This window comes from Alligator mississippiensis, chromosome 8 (assembly GCF_030867095.1).
Source record: "Alligator mississippiensis isolate rAllMis1 chromosome 8, rAllMis1, whole genome shotgun sequence".
Lineage (NCBI taxonomy): Eukaryota > Metazoa > Chordata > Crocodylia > Alligatoridae > Alligator > Alligator mississippiensis.
Window position 1 is genome coordinate 61,827,458 of NC_081831.1, and position 19,663 is coordinate 61,847,120.

The window sequence follows — 19,663 nt, forward strand, 5'->3', positions numbered from 1 at the left end:
AGAGGTCACTGCTCTAAATGGTGGAAGGTATTCCTTCTCACCGAACTGCCAGCTCCTGGCAGTTCAGAACGTACACTGCTTACCATAAAACTAAACCAAGTTGCTGAGTTTGTTTGCAAATATTATTTTAAGTAAGAATCTTTGGCAGCTGGAAATGCACAAATGCAGCCAACAGCAGAATGCATATAGTAACTTTCAACCCACACACAAGCTTGCTCATATCCTTTTTAGTATTTTAATTTATAAATTTTAAAGTTAACAAATAATGTACATCTTTACCTTTTCACAGGTCTGATATATATACACAACAGCAGTTCAATATTAAAATTCAGGTTCAAAGGAATTTAAGACATACAGCAATGAGACAAAAAATAACGGGGGGGGGGGGGGGGGGGGGGGGGGGGGGAGAAACTTGGTTCATGCCTTAGAAGATTATCTGGCTCCTCTGCAGAAAAAAGTTACACTTGCTATTAAGGCAAGAAGTCTGCTCTTCCCCCTGCAGCCCTCCCCACTTTAAAAAACAGAAGAGAGCTGGCTTGCTTTTCCCCTTGAATACAGAAGAGACGCACACACACTTGCACATGGGTCCCCTTTGCACTTATATACAATGTCTATATTTAGGATTTGAAAATGCAGTCTCCTCTGCATTTATATACAGGTTAGTCCACATAAGCACTAATATATAAAAATCGAGATAGAGAGAGAGAGAGAGAGAGATATTAGTGCTTATATGGACTAACCTGTATCCTTTTGGAGGCATACAAAAGAAATAAACCTTACAATGGGCATATATTACGCTCATCTTGTCATGTTGGATTTAGAACCACTCAGCCAAGTAGGCCTTCCATACAGTGCTACAATTTGAGAAAGACAGTTAAGCTTGACTTCTCGTTAGTTTCTAATGGCTGAAGTAATTAGAAGTGTTACACTGGCCCCTTTTGTGGTTTCACAGTTAGCTTTTCTGTTTTAAAATCATAATTCCCCTCAAATTGCTGAGGGAATAACACCTAAGAGCAGCAAGCTAACTGTACACAACGTGCCATGGCACAATGCTCTTAACCACTATTACTTTAAGAAACAGGTAAAAGGCTTGCAAAACAAAGTGTCATTTTCCAGTTACTACTGACTTTAATTGTATCCTCAGATCTATCACAGGAGAAATTTGCTGCATTTTAGTCCCTCTGTGGTGTGAGCTATGCCTTCCAAAATATACAAATGCAAGTCCCGCCTACTGGTCAAGTAAACATCTGCAACCTTGTTCTTTACTAGTCCACATATTAGCATGAACATATTCTGTCAATAGAAAGTACTTAATATTAGCCATAAATATCTTTGGCATAGTTTAACCACAGAAGCCAAGAGAAATTCAGATGTTAGGGATGAGAAATCACTCTAGAATACATACAATTTAGACACAATCAAGCTAAAATACAAGGCATCCTTGTGCTATAGCAATATCTTTGATATACATTGAGCCCTCAAGTTCACACTTCACAAAATATCATAGAAAAAAAAAGTTTTAGATTTTTTTTTTTATTAAATGAAATAGAAAAGAGCAAACTGCAAAGGCCTGGCTGTGTAACCATTCAAACCATACAACCTAATGCCCTTTTTCAGGGCTGTCTGCCCTCTGCATCTTTTAAAGAGGTAATGGTTTGTTTACAAAAAGTGTTAGATGTTTCAAATGAAAATATCTGCCTTCCTCCTCTAACTAAGAAATTGAGCTAGGCCCACAAAGCTTTTTCAGAACCAATAATGGTATATAAGAATTTTTTTCTTTAAATGAAGTGTATTGCACACTTCAAATATATTGGTATCAGTTGGGGCTGACACAAATAGAAAGTGAATGGGGTAATTTACTGTGACAATGAACTGTAACAACTGGAATTCCTGGCTGAGAGTGGTAACACATTGTGTTCCTTTGTTCTGTTTCAGGAAGCAGTGCTGTTTTAATACAAAATGTGTAACTTTTCACAACTGGAAGCAAGAAATTTCAGGATATCTGCAATCCCCACCTACATCCTGCTATACACTGCTAAAGACTCTATGGGAAGTTATGTTTTCCAAGCGAGTAACTGGAAGATTTTACTACTTTGGAAAAATATAGATTTCCACTCCAGGAATCAATGCAGCAAGTTAAAAAAAAAAAAAAAAAAAAAAAATCACTTTCATCCTATAACCAGACTATTTCTCCATACCCCTTAATACATTAAAATCCTCTACACTACAAGCTCTGTAGTGGCCATCTTTAAATTAAATCAAGTTAACATAAAAATAAAAGTGTTTTGCCTCATTCATAAGCCAAAAGCAAGATAATCATTCACACAGAACCACCCACACTGAAATCTGTAAGAAAACAAAACAAAATGGGCATGAGACTGCGGGAGGAGAAGTCACACATCTAATCATGTTTCCAGATTCAATTCAAAATACTTTCCAGACTTTTGCCTTTCTTCTCAAGGAGATTGATACATTTTACATTAATTTCCTTAAAAAAATAATAGCACTGTATCTAAGATTGAGTCATAAGACATACATTGGAAATCAAATCTTGCAGATCTTGTGGAATCTTATGGAAACTGCACAACCAAGGGTTGATCCTGTAGTAGTGCATATTCTTACCAACAATTTTCATATTAAGGTCAATAGGGAGGTTTGCTGAGTATGTAACATATACTCCAACTGTAATGATCTAATATATTTGCAATTCTTCGCTTTCCCAAAATATTTGTTTTTAGCATTTTAAAGTACAGTTTATTTGAATTGGCTGAAGAGAAACAGCACTGTTGTTTTTTTAAAGCAATTTCACATTGGTAACAATTTCTCTCTGCTCCAAAATACCCAATCTGAATTTTGTACCTAAGTGTATTAATACCCTGGTTCCATCTTCAGTAGTTGAGACAGACACTTGCCACTTATTGTCTCTTCCACTGTACATCTGTGTAGAAGTCAGATCTGTACAAACCCATTTATGTCAGTTGGCAGAATAGAAGAGACAGCGTAGGGAGTAACTGATTTTTTGTTTTCTTCCCCCTTTCCATTTGGATTCTTAATCTACACATGTTAAATTACATAGGATCCCGAATCCATACCATATTAGTGTTTACAAAAAGAACTGCATTTTTGTATTTAAATATAAAACTAGATACATTTACATCTGGGTATGATCTGACTAATCAATCTATATGCACATATTACTACATTGGAAAGCATGAAACATGGTATATCAAACATTAGAATAGACTGTACATTTCAACAGCAACTTCCTTCCCCCTACCAGAACTCAATGCTGTGCAGCTCTCCTCACGTTGCTTGCTCAAAAAGTATGCAACTTTAAACTTCTGTACTTTTCTCCACAAGCAACTATGCAGGACTTCATCTTCACGCTAAAGCCCAACAACTGTATGTCTGCAAGGTTTAAAGGAGGAAAGGGTGCATATCTGAAGAACAATTTCCCCTTTTTAATAAATACTCTGTCTAAATCTATAGAAAAAAAAAAATCTTAAATTTCCCCTCAGCAGAAAGAGGAGCTGTAAGCAAACACAGGCATTTCTGTGGAAGTGCTACCCATGTAAACAACCAAACAAAAGTTACAGACTCTAGCTGCTTAGTGCATCCACATATTAATTCTGAGCAGCCACTGCCTTCATCAGGGACGTAATTCATTGCCCTTCCCCCAGAACGTTTAAGCATATTTGAGTCTACTGTTTGGATGCTGCTGTTCAAATGTCTCCTGTACCAAAAACCTCATTTACTCAGAAGGAATTCCCAGCAGCTGTGGTACACAAATCTCTAACTGCTCAAGACTGTGCTCAACATTTGCAAAATCGACGGCTTGACAATCACTGCAGTCACCTTCAAAGTGAAGTCCAAAAAAGTCTTCCTCCCGGGCTCCCACTCATTCAGCTCTTGGGTCGCAAGAGAGAAGTAGTAACTATCCGGCATAAACAAACATTCTCCCCATCCTGAGACATGTGGTTCAACTAGTGTCACACCATACTCAATATATTGAGCTAATACACAGTTCCCAAAACACACAAAACTGGCTGAAGTGTGTAAGTGTACAAGAGGAGTTTGCATTCAGATGATCAGAAGCAGTTCCCTTCAAACATGGAATGACAAAGAAATGGCATAGACTAAATATGTATTTTTGCCAAGAACTGAAGTCAGGTCTGACAGTGAATGATGGGTTCATCATGGCCACCTTATATAGAGTTCAACTCTGTACATCAAGGAAAAGAAACAGACAAGATCCACACATTTCTTCCCCATCCAGCATGAATCAGCAAATACGTTCTAGCATTCATAAGGCAATATTCAGTTTTAAAAAGAATTCCAAGCATAAATGGAAATTCTGCTAATGTAGGTAATTCTGTCACCTACTCTTCAATTATCAGCCTCCTCGACGTTCCAAGATGCAATTTTAATGTTTTCATGTTCAAGAACTGCCCTCTCCCTCAGGCAGGACAGCCTCTTCTCGCAGTGGGCCTTTTCTACTTTGATATTTATACTAAAACAGCAGGATTAAATTAAAACCCAGTAGCTCGACTTCAGCATCTTTCAAGCAACTGGCTTCTTTTAAGAACGAGACAAAAAAAGTGACGAATTTGCTGCTCTCTGGCATTACCCCATCATCTGCCTTTTTACAGTAAGCAACAAAAATAAATTACAGACAGATGAAGCCCACAATTCATTGCATCAGTCAAGAAAATCTTCAGTTCTGTAGTGTGCAGTCTCTGCTGATCCACCATCACTGAGCTGTAAAAGTAAGAATCATCCAACTTATGACAAAGTAGAAGAGGAATATGGGGTAAATGACCAAAGCTTTGCGATTTGGAGGTTGGCTGTCTGCCAGGAAGGCTGTTGATGCTGGTGGGGAGAAAGAACACACATACTTGAAATGTTAAACAATTAAAGACTAGAAGATTTTCCAAATTAATCAAGAATGAGTTAATGCTTCCAAATTAGCATCTGATTTGCATTTGAAAGGTAAAAGGCAGTGCTATAGTAAAATGACAATAAATAGTTCCATCTCAGAATTCTGTAGGGATGACCACTGCTCACTAGTTTTATCTTCCTTTATCAAAAGAAAGAACAGCACTTGGCTGATATATTACACACAGGACGAGACTAGCAGCAATACTACAAGTGTGTACATGAATCAGTGTTTTCCAAAGGTATTCCTTGGCCTAAGTCTCCTGCTGAATTAGTTGTTTCTTTTTTAATTCTTTCCCCAAGAGACAAAAGGTCAGGCAACCCTCCCTCCAGAATTGAAGTACTAAATATAGTTTCTATCGACATGATTAGGATCTTGAGCAGCAACAGACATGTGGGGAAGGGGAGTGTCCTTCCCACCCCAAGGGCAGATATTTCCACCCCAGCCTTAAGTGCGCTGGGGAACTTAAGACTTCAAACCACAATCTCCTCTTGCTTTATGCTTCCAGCAGACTACTAGGCAGGTCTCTCTCTTTAGAGAAGAAGAGCACTAAACATCCCTTATCACATGCAATAGTTATATAGCTGACATTTCCTTACCTAGTGTTGACCAGGCAAACATAGCCATCACTACAATAAGTCGGACAATGAAGCTAACAGTGCCAGAACCTGCTAGTAGTACCAGCCTGCATACCAGCATAGCCACTGTCAGGGGCAGGACACAGTAACCCAGGACACACAGACTCTGAAAAAAAGATCTAGAAAGGAGCGAGGGAGACAGAGAAAGAAGACAGAAGAATGCAGTTGAGTATTATGGAAGCTTGATGCTGCACGCTTGAATGCATTCCCTTCCAATGTTCACACTGATACTCACATGGTTCCTCCAAGCAGTTTTGAGTTTAGCGTAATTACAACTGCTCCAAACCAGATGATAACAAAGACCTCAGCAAACTGGGGACCTCCATCTTCTTTACTATCTGCTGACCCTCCCTGAAGCATCCTGGGGCACAGAATAGTCTCACATCAGAAATAAACAGAGACAGTAATGACATTTTACTTTGTCTTCCTTTTGTCTGCATTAAGTCTGGGAAAGAATAATTGTCAGATCTGTTTAAGGCCAAATGAAGCTCATTTATTTTTGGACCACAAATAACGCAATCAGTACTGTACAGAGCAGGAAAACAAGTTTTTTAAGCATATACATTGATCACGTGCAAAGTGAAAGATACAACTACTGAATCTTCCAGACCTTTAGAAAGGATTATGAATGATTCATTACTGCAAACATACAAGTAAAAAGAAAAGCAACATGCTAGGTAGGAGTTGTGTTCTTTTAAACCAAAATGGGACAACTGACAACCGACACCCAAGGAAAAGCCAACCTGCTTAATGGGTATTTTGCATCTGTTTTCCACAAGCCCAAAGGGATTGCGCCCTGCCTAACACGACGCAGGACAACCAGGGTGAGGGTGAATTTATACCCAGCATCAGTGTAGACCTTGTAAAGGAACACCTTAAGAGGCTGGACACCTTCAAGTCAGCTGGTCCTGACAGTTTACACCCTAGGGTACTTAAGGAGCTGGCAAGCATTATAGCCCAGCCACTGGCAAGGATATTGTAGAATTCGTGGCACACATGTGAAGTACCCGAAGATTGGAAGAAGGCCCATGTGGTGCCTATCTTCAAGAAAAGGAGGAAAGTGTATCCAGCAAACTACAGGCCCATCAGCTTGACCTCAATCCCTGGAAAGATTTTGGAAAAAATTATCAGAGAGACCATTCTTGACAAACTGGCTGACGGCAACATCCTGAGGGACAGCCAGCAGAGGCTTGTTGCAAGTAGGTCTTGCCTGACCAATCTCATTTCCTTCTATGACGAGGTGACACATCACCTGAACAAGGGAGAAGAGATTGACGTCATATATCTGGACTTAAAAAAAAGCCTTTGATCTGATGTCCTACGATCTCCTCATGGAAAAATTGGCCAATTGTGGCCTTGGCTACATCACAGTCCAATGGCCAGGGAATTGGCTCCGAGGTCAGACCCAGAGAGTGGTAATCGACGGAAGTGAATCATCATGGTGCTCTGTGACCAGTGGTGTCCCCCAAGGCTCCATCCTTGAACCTGTACACTTTAACATCTTTATTAATGATGTGGACATTTGTGTCAGAAGCGGGCTGGCCAAGTTTACCAATGACACCAAACTTTGGTGTTCTTTTAAACCAAAATGGGATTTAATCACCCAGGTCCACACCTGAGGATAGGCAGGTGATCCAGGCTGACTTGACAGGCTTAGAAAGTGGGCGGATAAAAACCTGATGGCATTCAATATGGAAAAATGCAAGGCACTCAACCTGGGGGGGGGGGGGGGAGGGAGCAGCCTTATAGGCTCAGCAGTGCTATGCTCGCTAGCACCATGGCCAAAAGTGACTTGGGGGTCATGATTGACCACAAGATGAACATGAACCACCAATGTGATGTCACAGCTGGTAAGGCAAAAAAAAAAAAAAAAAAAAAAACAACCTCTGGCTTACATCCATACATGCTTCTCAAGCAAATCCCAGGATGTCATCCTCCCACTCACTGTACTTGGCCTTGGTGAGGCCACAGCTGGAGTAGTGCATCCAATTCTGGGCTCCACAATATAAAAAGGATGTGGAAAAGCTTGAGAGACCAGAGGAGAGCCACGCGCATGATCAGAGGACAAGAGAACAGGCCTTATGATAAGAAGCTAAGAGCCATGGGACTTCAGCCTGGAAAAGCACAGGCTCAGGGGTGAGTGACCTGGGCAGTCTAAATATCAGAATAACCAACCCAACGTGTTTATTTAGAAATCCAAACATATTTTTTGGACAGAGAGACAATGGGTACTTACAGTGCAAGTGAGACACAAAGCACTAAGGGGCCCCAAAGATCCCCTGTAAAGAAAGAAAAAAAGGAGGCTCAGATTTTCTCTCAATCTAGCAAGTAATGAAGTCACCCTTTGTGCCCCTTTTTTTAAGCTCCCAGACCTATAGTTGTTATATTTAAGACCTGGTATCATGTGCTGTATAAAGTGACACTTCCAAGGGTTTCTATCTTCACAGCTATTTGTTTAAAATAAATCTTAAATGTTTCTCTGTGAATCAGGGTGCCATAGCATGCTAGGATGCCTTGTGATCCTTTCAAGGGTGACACACAATGTTAGCACTGTTAGCTGCGGAAACACGATTCACAAGATAAAACTCAGAGTTCTCTGCAACCAAAGAACTGCTTTATTATTTTTCTGTAGTCAAAAACATGTGAAAACTAAACTGACTTTTTCTACAAGGTGCTTTGAATACACTGAGGGGTACCTTGAGTATAACAAGGTCAAGAACCACTGCTCTACCTTGCTCCTTAATCACCTATTTGCTTGTGCTATTCTGCATCATACAGTGAAACAACACAGAACAATACTTTCTGTTTGCCAGAGACTTTGTTATCGATTTTCTTTGTGCAATACAGGCAGCGTTTTGTTTCGTTTTTCTTAAAAGGGGGAGGGGAGGGGAAAGGAAAGGGCATGGAATTCAGAAAACCATTGGTACATACAGTCTCTGAGGAGTGCGCTGCTTTTTTTGGGATACATGACATGCACAAATTTCTTCCCAACTGCCTTTAGATCTCGCATCTGAAATACAGAAGTGGCATTTCTAGTACAGTATACTCCACTTATAGTTATATCAGATAAATACATAAATTAATTTAATTGCACAACACGATACTAGTTTCAATTCCTTTCTGTTGCTCACATTGAAACATGTACCCGTTATCTGCATATCTGTTAAATGCATAAAATATTTAAGTGCATACCAATTTTCAACGCCAATGTACAGGCAACCCCCACTTAGTGCTCTTAATAGGTTCCAGAAAAACTGAGCGTGAAGTGGAACCACACTAAGCAAAACCCATTTCCTCATAGAAATGAATGTAAGTAGAAATTAATTGGTTACTGCCTGCCCCACACCAGGCCCATGCTCCTGTTGCCCTGCTCTGGGCCCCACCCCGGTCCTGGCCCTGGTGCAGGTCCCACGTTCATGCCCACCCCCACCACTCGCCGCTTCTCACTGCCACTGCCTCTCTCCACCCCCTCACCTGCCCGCCAGCCTCTCTGGCCCCTCATGCCAGCCCAGGCACTGGCGCTCCTACCGCCCCACTCTGGGAACCGATGAAGGCCCTGCAGCTCCTCACCTCTGTCATCAACGATTCTCCTCACCCCACCGCCCACTCTTATCTGTGCCAGCCTGGGCTCCAGTGGTCCTGCTGCCCTGCTCTGGGAGCAGGCTTCCACTGGTCCTGGCCCTGGGCCCCGGCACGGGCCCCACACTCCTGGGTCCCACCCTTGGTGTGGATCCCTGCTGGCCCCAGCCTCGGTTTGGGCCCTGCACTCCTCCACCCTGTTGCCGCTGCTTCTCCCCACCCCCCCACCAGCTCCGGTACCACGTGCCAGCCTGGGCCCGCGCTCCTGATGCCCCACCCTGAGCCCTCATGCCCGCCCCCCTGCAATCACTGCCACTCCCCTCCCCCCCCAGTGCTGCCACCACTGCTTCTCCCCACATGCCTGCCTGCTGAAATTCCCTGATTCCACTGAGTACTATAGTGAAACTGGATAAGCAGTATCAAATTTTAAATGTTCACTATAGTGAAATAGCGTTAACTGAAACCATATTAAGCAGGGGTTACCTTTATACTGACAGTACAATTTAATCTTCCAGAAAAGGTGAAATAACTGTTACAGAGGCTGCTGTTAGAAGCCTTGAAAGTGACAGGAACTAGTCAGTATCACAGCTATCTCCCTTCAGTTTCAAGTCCTCTTACAGCAAACCCAAATCAGAGAATTAGAGGCCTTGCAAACGAAGGCAAGGAAGGTGGGGGCATACTGGAGTGGGGGTGGGGAAGCAGTCAGTTTCAGGGCTGCCAACACCACAGCATGAAGCCCACTGTAAAACTGCAAACTGGGCTGCAAACTTCATAAGTGGTGCTTACATTAAGTGTGACTAGTGCATATACTAGGAATGTACATAGCCTTTTTTTTTTCCCCAGTGCTGAGGCTGAAACAGAGTGCAGTGGGTTCCCTTTTATGTGCATTACAAAGTACATTCATAACAGGGAAAGTTTAATACAGTACTGATACTAAATCAAGAGATATTTGTGTTGGATCCTATAGTATCCCTCTCAGGCTATCAGTCACAGTCCACCGGCACGTAGAAAGCTCAACCAACTAGCTAGTATGGTCAAGGCACAACAGCTTCTATAGCCAATGATATGGAAGGAAGCAACATGACTATCACTTCTGTTTGGCCACCTCTGTCACCCCAGCTCAAACCCCCAAGCCTCCATTTATGGCTGGGCTAACTGGGGAGCAGAATTTGACAAAGTTTAACACAAGGCTAAAATTCACACTTCTGGAGCTGTACCATAAGACACCAAACTGCCAAAATGTATGTTAGTATCCCTTATCACAATATTAAATGTTACAGAATTTAATAAATCTAAAAAGACAATAAGCCTCAGCAAATCTAGCCCATTAGGCAACAGGGTGGAGGAGCGCAGGGCCCACTTTGTTCATTGCTTCAGGAAAAGGGGGTCATATTATCTGGCTAGTTCTTCTGAGCCCCACTCAAAGCTTCCATAGCTAGAGATTTTCAGTGGATAAGAAAGAACTACATTTGTGGAAGTTTATGTCTATTATTCAGATAATTTGCTCATAAGAGTGAACTTGTTTTATACAAAGTTTTTATATTTAAAAATGTATGACAAATTACAAGATAAGAAAATAGATCTAATAGTCCACAAGCATCTGGCACAAAAGATAAGCAATCTTTGTCAGGGTTAATATGGGCAAATATAAACTCACAATGGTATCCCTAACAGGCTCGTCCAGTGTGGAGTAGTCTTCATCAGGGGAGCAAGATCCAACAGGAACTGTGATCTCCCCTTCCACTGGGATATCTTCAGATATTGACACATCAGAGAGACCTGCAAACTAAGTGTTTTTAAGGAGCTTTAGTATTAAAAATACAGAGACTAGCTGATGTTTGCTTCAACCCCTTCAAACCAGAAAAAGCTGGTTTCTCAGAACTGTAAATTATAGCTTTTAAATATTATGATTGTTTTGTTTTAGGGTCAGCGGCACTCTGCCTATATCAAGGACTTCACCACCTCAAAAGGCAGACAGTGTGCAAGCTAGAGGATAGATATAGTTAAAAGTTTTGTTCTGTTTACCTGTAATCCCCAAGTATATCCTCCTATTCTTTATGACTTGTGGTAGAGTTAGAGTGATGTGGTAGCTGTGATGGTACAGATATTATGTGAGACAAGGATTTATTTGGGTGATATATTGCATTGGACCCACAGAAGAAGACCATCTTGCATTTGAAAGCTTATCTACCTTCAGCCTATCTATGCAGTGCATCCAATAAAAAGCATCACCGTAAGAAATCCTTGCCCTTCTGGCTTTTTTTTAACATGTTTGCATAGTAAGTTTGCTGGGACAAGGTTCACGGCTTGCCTACATAATATAAAGAATCGAGTACATTTAGAGTGCCAAATGTTTCATAATGGCTACAGCGGTGCCTCTTGGGTGTATTCTCTGCCTTCTGTGCAATGCCGAGAATACCATCAGCAGACAAAATATTAAAGAACTGCCCACAACAGCAAGATGACCTCATATGTGATCCCAGCACACACAGCAGCCATGAAGAGCCACATTAAATTTATAGTAAATAACAAAAATATTATCACATTTCTCACCAGAGGGCTTTTTGCAACTGCTGCTGGGTGACCAAAGCAGAGAGAGGTAGTTAGTCATAGGAGTCTGAAGTCAGCCAGAAGGCAGGGTAGAGATGCACCTGAATAGGCTAACTAAATAAGACAGATCATTCATGAACCTGAGTTCATGAATGCTTGTTTTCTCTCAAATATATATGAGAGCTTCCCCTACAGAATAACTGAGCCTGGAGAGCAACCCTCGATAATTCATCCCTGAAAATCTTTTTCCCCTTGCTTTACCACATGCCAGCAGCAGCTGGATGGTGACCTGCCAGCTGAAAGGGACTGTGAGATGAGGGTGAGGTTCCAGTGGAACTCAATGGGAGAGGGCATATGGGAAGGCACATGTTATGAAAGTCACTGAATGAACCTGGGTTCATGAAAGCTTGTGATCTCTCTCTCTCATGTATATAATGAGTGCCTCATATATACAAGGGAGAGCAGAACACAAGCTTTTGTGAACCCAAGTTTATGACAGATATATCCGTCTATCTATGTATCTATGTATGAGTTTATGATATAGAATACAGGCAACCCCTGCTTCGCGCTCTTAATTGGTTCCTGAAAAACTGAGCATTAAGCGAAATGAATGTTAGATGAAACCTTAAATATTTGACAATCTAAGATGGCAACCGCAAGTGTTAACAAAACTCACTGAGCACTAAGTGAAATCAGGTATCAATTTAAAATGAGCATTATAGCAAAACAGCATTAAGCGGGTGTTGCCTGTATCTATCCATCTATCATAAACTATCTATAACAAAGTACGTATGTGAATCCAGGTTTATGATATCAATCTCTCTCTACTGTATATATCTATACCTATCTTAAACTTGGGTCCACAAGATAGATATTGTAAACTTGTATATTATATCTATCTACACATAGTCTATATTTATACATGTATTGTAAACGCATATACATATACACACACACACACGTGACCCGCTCCCCCCCCTTGGTGCTGGGGGCTCCACTTCAATATTTTGTCAGCTGAGGGCGACCCCGGCCTGGACACCACCCCACGCGACCCCTCCCCCCCCGATAGCCGAGGCCCTGCTGCGGCACCCAGAAGTCCGGGGCACGCTCACCCCCACCCGCCACCACGACCCGCGCTGCCCCCTCCTGCTCCCGGTCGCGGTGGCCGCCGGCGGGGAGGCGCCTCCCGGGCCCCGCTCTCACCAGGGGCTTTGCAGCGCCCCCAGCCCCGCTGCCCTCCGCCGCCGCCATCTTGGTCCCCCTCCCCGACGGTGGAGGCGACGTGGAAACAGGGCGCCAACCTCATCGGTGCGCGCCAGGCGCAGGGAAATCACGTCACGCTCCTCCCTCCCAGCCCGCTGGGGTGTCCATGGCAACGTAGGGCGCGGGCACCAGAGGGTGCGCGAGGGCCGCTTGCGCGAGAGCCGGGATTTAAAGGGACAGGCACCTCCCCTCAGGCTGCACAGGAGGCCTCTCGGTGCCTGTGGTTAGACTGGTATCCACCCCGCAGTCGGGGGAGCCCCTTGACAGGCCTGCCACAGGCCCAGCCCAAAGCATCAGCAGCTGGTGAGATCAGCAAGGATCCTGGTTTTCTCTGATAAAAAAAAAAAATCACCAATTTTTGGTTTAAAAAAAGGAACCTAAAATCCACATTTTTGCACGATTAAAATGAAACATCACTAATATTAGTGATCATGGAAAAATGTGGATTGTAGGTTCCTTTTTTTAAACCAAAAATTGGGGTTTGTTTGTTTGTTTTATCTGAGAAAACCAGGATCCCTGGAGATCAGCTACCACCGCTGCCCAGTGCCGCCCATCGCTGCAGCCCTTTGGGCTCAGCGGCTCAACGTGCCACCTGCACCAGGGGCGCGACGGCTATGGGTCAGCCATGCCTGCTAGCTCTGTGCCCCGGGCTGTGGGCAGTGGCATATGGACTAGGATGACATGGTCTGAGCTCAGTACAGGGTGGAGGCTCAGCTCGGGGAGCCCCCTTAGTGCCGGCCCTGTGTTCCCTGTGGTGGCAGATGACAGAACAAGAAGCAATGGGCTCAAGTTGCAGCAAGGGACGTTTAGATTAGATATTAGGAAAATCTTTCTCACAAGAAGGGTCGTAAAGCACTGGAACAGGTTACCCAGAGAGGTGGTGGCATCTCCATCCTTGGAGGATTTTAAGACCTGGCTAAACAAAGCCTCAGCTGGGATGATCTAGTTGGGGCTGGACCTGCTTTGAGCAATGGGTTGGACTAGATGACCTCCTGAGATCCCTTCCAACCCTCATTTTCTATGACTCTATGAACAGGATCCTCTTGGAAGGGCCTGAGCTTCCCTGGTCCTTGCCCTGGCTTCTATCAAGAGTGCATCCCTGGGGTCCCGTTGCTCCAAGGATGCATCCTCCAGGTGTGAAGGATGCTCCATTCAGCTTCAGCCCCTGTTCTGCATCTGTCTGCAGCGCCCCCTCAGTGTCTGGCTGGTGGAAGTTGGTGATGAAAACCTCCACTCCCTGTGGATTATTCTTAGACCAGCCAAGCCCAGCACAGAGACTGTAGACGATCCTTAGATGTTTTGAGACATGTTAGTAAATACACATGCCTTCTTTTTCAGGGCTGGGGAAGGGGCCTGCCATGCATGAGTGACTGGTGCCTCCTTGGGGGCACTTGCCCCCCCACCAACCAGTCAGCACCCGGGGTGGAGGGGTCCCCCCAAGGCTGATTGTACTGACCTGGAAGTGCACTTCTGCGTGTCCCACTCACACTTCTCCTGTGCTGCTGGGATTGCTTCTCCCGGCACCCCTACTCCACAGCCAACGCTCTCAGGGGGGGCACCAGCACTCTTGCCTGCCCACCCTGCCTGTTGCCTAAATGGGGAACACTGGCTGTCAGGTGGTGCACTAGCACTCTCAAGGGGTGCACGTGCACCCCTGTGCATCTGCTATGCGTCGCCACTGCTGCTGTGGTTTTGTCCATGCACCCATCAGGCTCTAGGGATTAGCCTACACATGTGGGTTCAACTTTTGATAGGGAAATTTGTCATCTGGGTCTACTAATCCCCCTTTATGCCCATTCCTAAAATGTCTCACAGCCTGGCTGGATGGGCAGATTCTGTGAAAATCAACATTAGCCTAAAACCAGCAGGAAATGCTGCGCCTCAAGACTGAAGTCTTTGGCAGAGCTCTTTCGATCACACTTGTGCAATAACTTCAGTTCTGAAAGACAGTGTTATTAATTGGTTCTCTTCCTGTTATAATAGCAGTTTGACCCTTGTAAGATGACCCTTATTGTTTTATATGTAATTGCACATTACTGTAAAAAGCATGTCTTGGAAATTCCAGTTTGTCATTTTTTCCATGCTACATTGACAAGAATAAGGTGAAAACCTCCCATTGTGCCCTTGAGATCAGTCTCTCCAGCTGACATGTTTATAAAGCATTTTCTTCCTGTTAATATAACCCGAACCATATTAAAGAACTGTCCAGAACAGCAAGTGAGCTCTTCTTAATCAGCTGTGCTAATATCAGAGTACATTTCAGAATTCATTGTGATGGTGTTCTGTTTGGTGCATAAATAGGAACCAACTTAAATTGCAGGTTCATGATTTTTGCAGGAACCATGAAAAACAGCAACCTTCTCAATCACCGCGAAAAATGGCATCAGTTGCAATTTCCCAGGAAATCAACCAAAAAAAATTAATAAAAATAAAATGCAGGTTCCCCAGTGGGAGCCAGTGGTCCTCACTGCCATGACAGCCCACCCCTGCAGCCCACCTGGGAGGGGAAGGCACCAGCTGGTGAGGGGACAGGAAGGATAGCCACCAAGATGGCAGCTGCCCCCCCTTGCCTCTCCACCATTCAGCGCTGAGGGGCCACAAGAAGGGCAACCAGTAAGGATGGTGACCACCCCCACATCCCTCCTTCCCTCGGAGCCTCTCTGCCTCCCAGTGCCAAGGGACAGGGCCACCATAAAATGACTGCGAAATCAGCTCTTTGGGCTAAAACCAAACCACAAAAATTGCTTTATCTTGCCACAAGTTAGGTAAATCCTTCTGCATAAGCATGGAAACGGAGAAAGGTTTCATTCTACTAACTAATGCTTCCCTGCCTTCTCCAGGAAAAAATGTGTTCTGAATTAAAAGACAACAGAAAAGAGGAATGAAACAGAAGACACAAAATTACATATGTATATATTTCTTCATATAAATAATATAATTGACATCTTGGGCCTCAAAAAATAAAAAATGTGCTTAGTAGATAGAGCATGGAGTTTTTTTTGGTATAAAATAAAAGGCCTCATGTTTTACCTTGTTCTAATCCAGACATTCAAGTGAAAAAAGACCATTTTATACTGATTTTTACATATAAAATAATTATAAAATGATACATCGTTCATAATTATATGCACAACAACATTGTCTCTAACATCTGGACACTCCATTTATTGATCTACATTCAGAATTAAGAGAGAGACATTACAGGAATGTAGATCAGAGGTCTGGGACCAAATGCTGTGGGCTTGCTGATTGACAAAGATTGTTGTTGTTTGGTTGGTGGGGGTTTTTTAAAGGAAATTCAAATGTTCAGGCCAACAGTTAAAGAACAAACTGTGACTGAAAATACAGTTTATGACTTCATTCCTTCAGAGATTTAACTTTGTACACTGTGAGTAGTTTCACTGATTCCAACGAGCTCACTCACAGAGTCTAAAATGAAGCATACATATAAATCTTTGCAGAATCAGGATCTACCTCTAGTTTCCCAAGCTAAGTCTGCGGCTGATCATTTGGCTTAAAAGAAATATCAAGTTTGATAGATTGACTCAATGTACCATTCTGCAAACTAGGTCGAAAACTGCATGAATGCTAGATGATCAGCGCTGTCTGCAGCTGGGCGAGGTGTTCTGGAGACAGGAGTAGGGATGTTGTCAGACTATAAGTCATAAGAAAACAGGGAAGGACAAGACGTAGGCAATAAGCTTGGCATCCAGACCAAGCTCCATCAGCAGTGACTCATCCTTCTACTGGGTTTCAGGAGCCAGACCCAAGGCCCTGGTAAGTGTCAAGGCCTCCGTTACCAAGAAGGGATTCTGCTTGCAACTGAGTAGAGGAACAAACGATGTGAAGGTGGGGGGACACCCTTATCCCAAGATCTCTTCTCTAAGGCATTGCTTCTCCCTTCAGCTGCCAATGCCTCCGTTGCTAGCTCTACCAGCTGTCCCTTCTCATCAGCATGGAGGCAGACCAGGCATTGTCTGGGAGCCATCCACCAGGTCCACTGGCAGGAGCTGGGCCCATGACTTACACTTGCCATGCTTACACAGCAAGCCAAGCACTCAACCTTTACTGGTGCTGGAGAGAAACTGGTCCAGCAAAGAAGGGTGAGACTAGGTAATGGGGCTGGATGCAGGACAGCAAGCAGACTCACAGACTCACTCACAGAGGGGCCTTCTCACACTGTTTTGTCTCACTTCTGACACCCCTCGAGGCCTCTGTCAGTGCAATGTCTTCTTACTCAGCTACACACAGTAATAGGGATGCCTCTGCTGCCCAAGTGGGATTAGCAGGCGCTGAAACAGCACAGGAAATGAGAAGGGGGTGAGAAGGTTTGCCAGCAATAATAGTGCCAACACAGGACTTCCTCTCCTTGTTAGGCCAAACAGCAGTTCCTCTGTACCTGTCCCAGGGCTCAGCAGAGGAAGCACCAAGCTTTCCCTGCAGAATAACTGACCCTGGAGAGGGACCCATGGTGAGTCATCCCCCCAAATCTTTCCACTCTTATCTCACTACATGCCACCAGCAGCTGGATGGTGACCTGCCAACTGAAGGAGACTGCAATAGAGGGTCGGGGCTTTGTAATCCAAATGGGAGATGCCACCTTCCCTGGGAGGCAGGAGTGAGTCAGGGAGGGAAGGATAGGATGGAGGCTCGGCTCACATTGATATCCAGATCCTTCAGAGACCCAAGTAGGATGGAGACACTTTCTACTGAAATGCCTTTTTTCCAACACAACACAGAGGACGCACTCCAAACCCAGGAGGGAAACATCTTTCTCATGCATCATGGGGGGCCTGCTATTCTGGCTGGGGGCCTCACCATCTTCACCAGTTGCCCTGATATAGATTTTATGTAGGCTGAGAAGGCACTAGATTCTTGGCCTGCTGGTCAGGGTAGGGGAAAGGTCCAGGCTGTAACAGATAGAGGAGGAGAAGGAACAGAAATGGCAGGCAGTGCTTATGCACTAGATGCTTGAGGATCTGGGCCCCTAGATCTTCTGGGAGCTAGAAGAGGCCCCCAGATGGAGGCTTCTTGCCTTGATTCTGTCCTTTTTTAATTCACTTGGCCCTTTCTTCTGGCTTAGGGGCCATCAAAAAGGTGGCTCCAGCAGAATTAATTATGGTGGATGAGAATGGTGGATGAAAGCCTGTTGGTGATGTTGACTGGGTGGGTGGATGAGGATGAAAGCAGAAAGGTGGGCAGAAGCAGTGTTTGTGGCCCTCCAAACCTACAAGAACTCCTCTCATGTAGATGAGGTAGGGTCTTTCATAGGAAACTGGTGACAGGAACAGGCATGAAAGAGGAAGGGTATGAGGCAAACTGTTTCTCCAAAATAGGCTGTAGGGAGGCAAAGAAACGCATGAAAAAATCGGGTAATATATCTGCTTGTACATTTGGTGGCACAGGCAACATGGGGTGCTGGAGAAAATATTAAGTGACCTAGTAATCAGCAAGAGTGGGCTGGGGTGATAGACTGTACCAGGTTAAATGAGTGGCCAAACTGAAGTACCGAGGAAATAAAAGGTGGCAGGGGCAGAGCAAGTGGGGAGGTTGAAGCCTCTTGGGCACAGCTACAGTAATGGGGAGAGACTGACCTGAATGCAAATACAGATTTAACAGGGATTTCTTGGAAGTAGAATGCAAAAGGCAAGGCAGCAATGACAGAACAGTTCCCCTGATAAATAGCATATTATTCGGGCCCTGATAATGTCCATTTGGAAAGGTGAATCCCCCTGGGCCCAGCTCATCAGTGTGTGAGATCTGTTTGACTTGGGGCCTGAAGAAGTGCAAGTGAGGCCTCACCTCCAAGGGCCAGGATTGATTCCAGCAACCCACTTGCCAACTGCATGCTCACCACTCGCACAGTCAGGAATAGCTGGAATAGCACCTCCGAAAACACCTGTCTGATCCCATACCTATGGGAAGATCTAGCAAGGCAAGTCCCCTCCATCCAGGGGCCAGATCTTTTAGCTGTATGGCTCCAGCACAGCTCCCTACTTTCGGTAGAAGATGCAGAGCGCTACTTGCAACCTAGCTGTCCCTTTCCCCATGAGCGGAGGAGGCTGCTGGCTGGGGCTGCAGAGGGAACTCCCCTTTTCTTGTTTTGTTTGCTTGCTTTGGAAGAGCTGCCTTTGATCCAGTTCCCACTAACCTCTGTCCAGCTGTGTTGAATGTGTTGAATTCAGCGGAGGCGAAGGGCATCTCAGGGGCCCTGTCCTATGCAGGACCTCATTGCTCCCACCACACTAAGCACTAAGGTTGCCAACTCTGAATCTATTTCAGGTGGTTTCCTCGCATGATATAACAATGCCAGGTATCCAGGTTGTAGCCATATTGGTCTAGAGGAAAAAGCAATCAGGACTCGTAGTAGAGATGATCTCTTTTATTAAACCAACAAGATTTCTGCAAAAAAAAATTCTTTACTTGCAAGCTTTCGGGCACAAACACCCTTCATCAGGCATTGGAGAAAAGACTGTAAAAGTTCTCCTGGGTAGAAATGAAAGTTTATATTTCATAGGATTTCACAGAGGAGTCAATAGATGGAAAACTCCTCTGTGCAGTCAGTTCATAGCTGGTATGGAGCCTCTCACCTCTGTGTGAGTTCCTGTAATGATGCAAATTACCTTGAAACAAAGGTGGGGGCAGTCTCTCAGATTTCAGGTGATCACCATTGCTTCCTGCTTGGGAAAAGATGAAG

The 19,663-nt window shown here is 44.3% G+C and overlaps 1 protein-coding gene across 1 annotated transcript; it reads right to left on the reverse strand.

The window, feature by feature from the left end:
- Window positions 1-221: 221 nt before the first annotated feature.
- On the reverse strand, window positions 222-13,013 carry YIPF6 (Yip1 domain family member 6). The gene is made up of 7 exons (XM_006274730.4): window positions 12,907-13,013; window positions 10,811-10,939; window positions 8,506-8,584; window positions 7,811-7,853; window positions 5,810-5,935; window positions 5,536-5,693; window positions 222-4,869 (listed from the first exon to the last, which is right to left on the reverse strand). Exons 1-7 carry the CDS (start codon window positions 12,952-12,954, stop codon window positions 4,751-4,753), a joined length of 702 nt encoding a protein of 233 aa, XP_006274792.1. The 5' UTR covers window positions 12,955-13,013; the 3' UTR covers window positions 222-4,750.
- Window positions 13,014-19,663: the final 6,650 nt, after the last annotated feature.

What these genes read in the sequence shown, in the direction of transcription:
- YIPF6 (XM_006274730.4), bottom strand. Translation starts at nt 12,954, where the DNA reads ATGGCGGCGGCGGAGGGCAGCGGGGCTGGGGGCGCTGCAAAGCCCCTG. An exon ending in GGGGCGCTGCAAAGCCCCTG is followed by an intron (nt 10,940 to 12,906) that starts GTGAGAGCGGGG and finishes AAAAACACTTAG; the next exon opens with TTTGCAGGTCTCTCTGATGT. An exon ending in CAGCGCACTCCTCAGAGACT is followed by an intron (nt 7,854 to 8,505) that starts GTATGTACCAAT and finishes CTTTCTTTACAG; the next exon opens with GGGATCTTTGGGGCCCCTTA.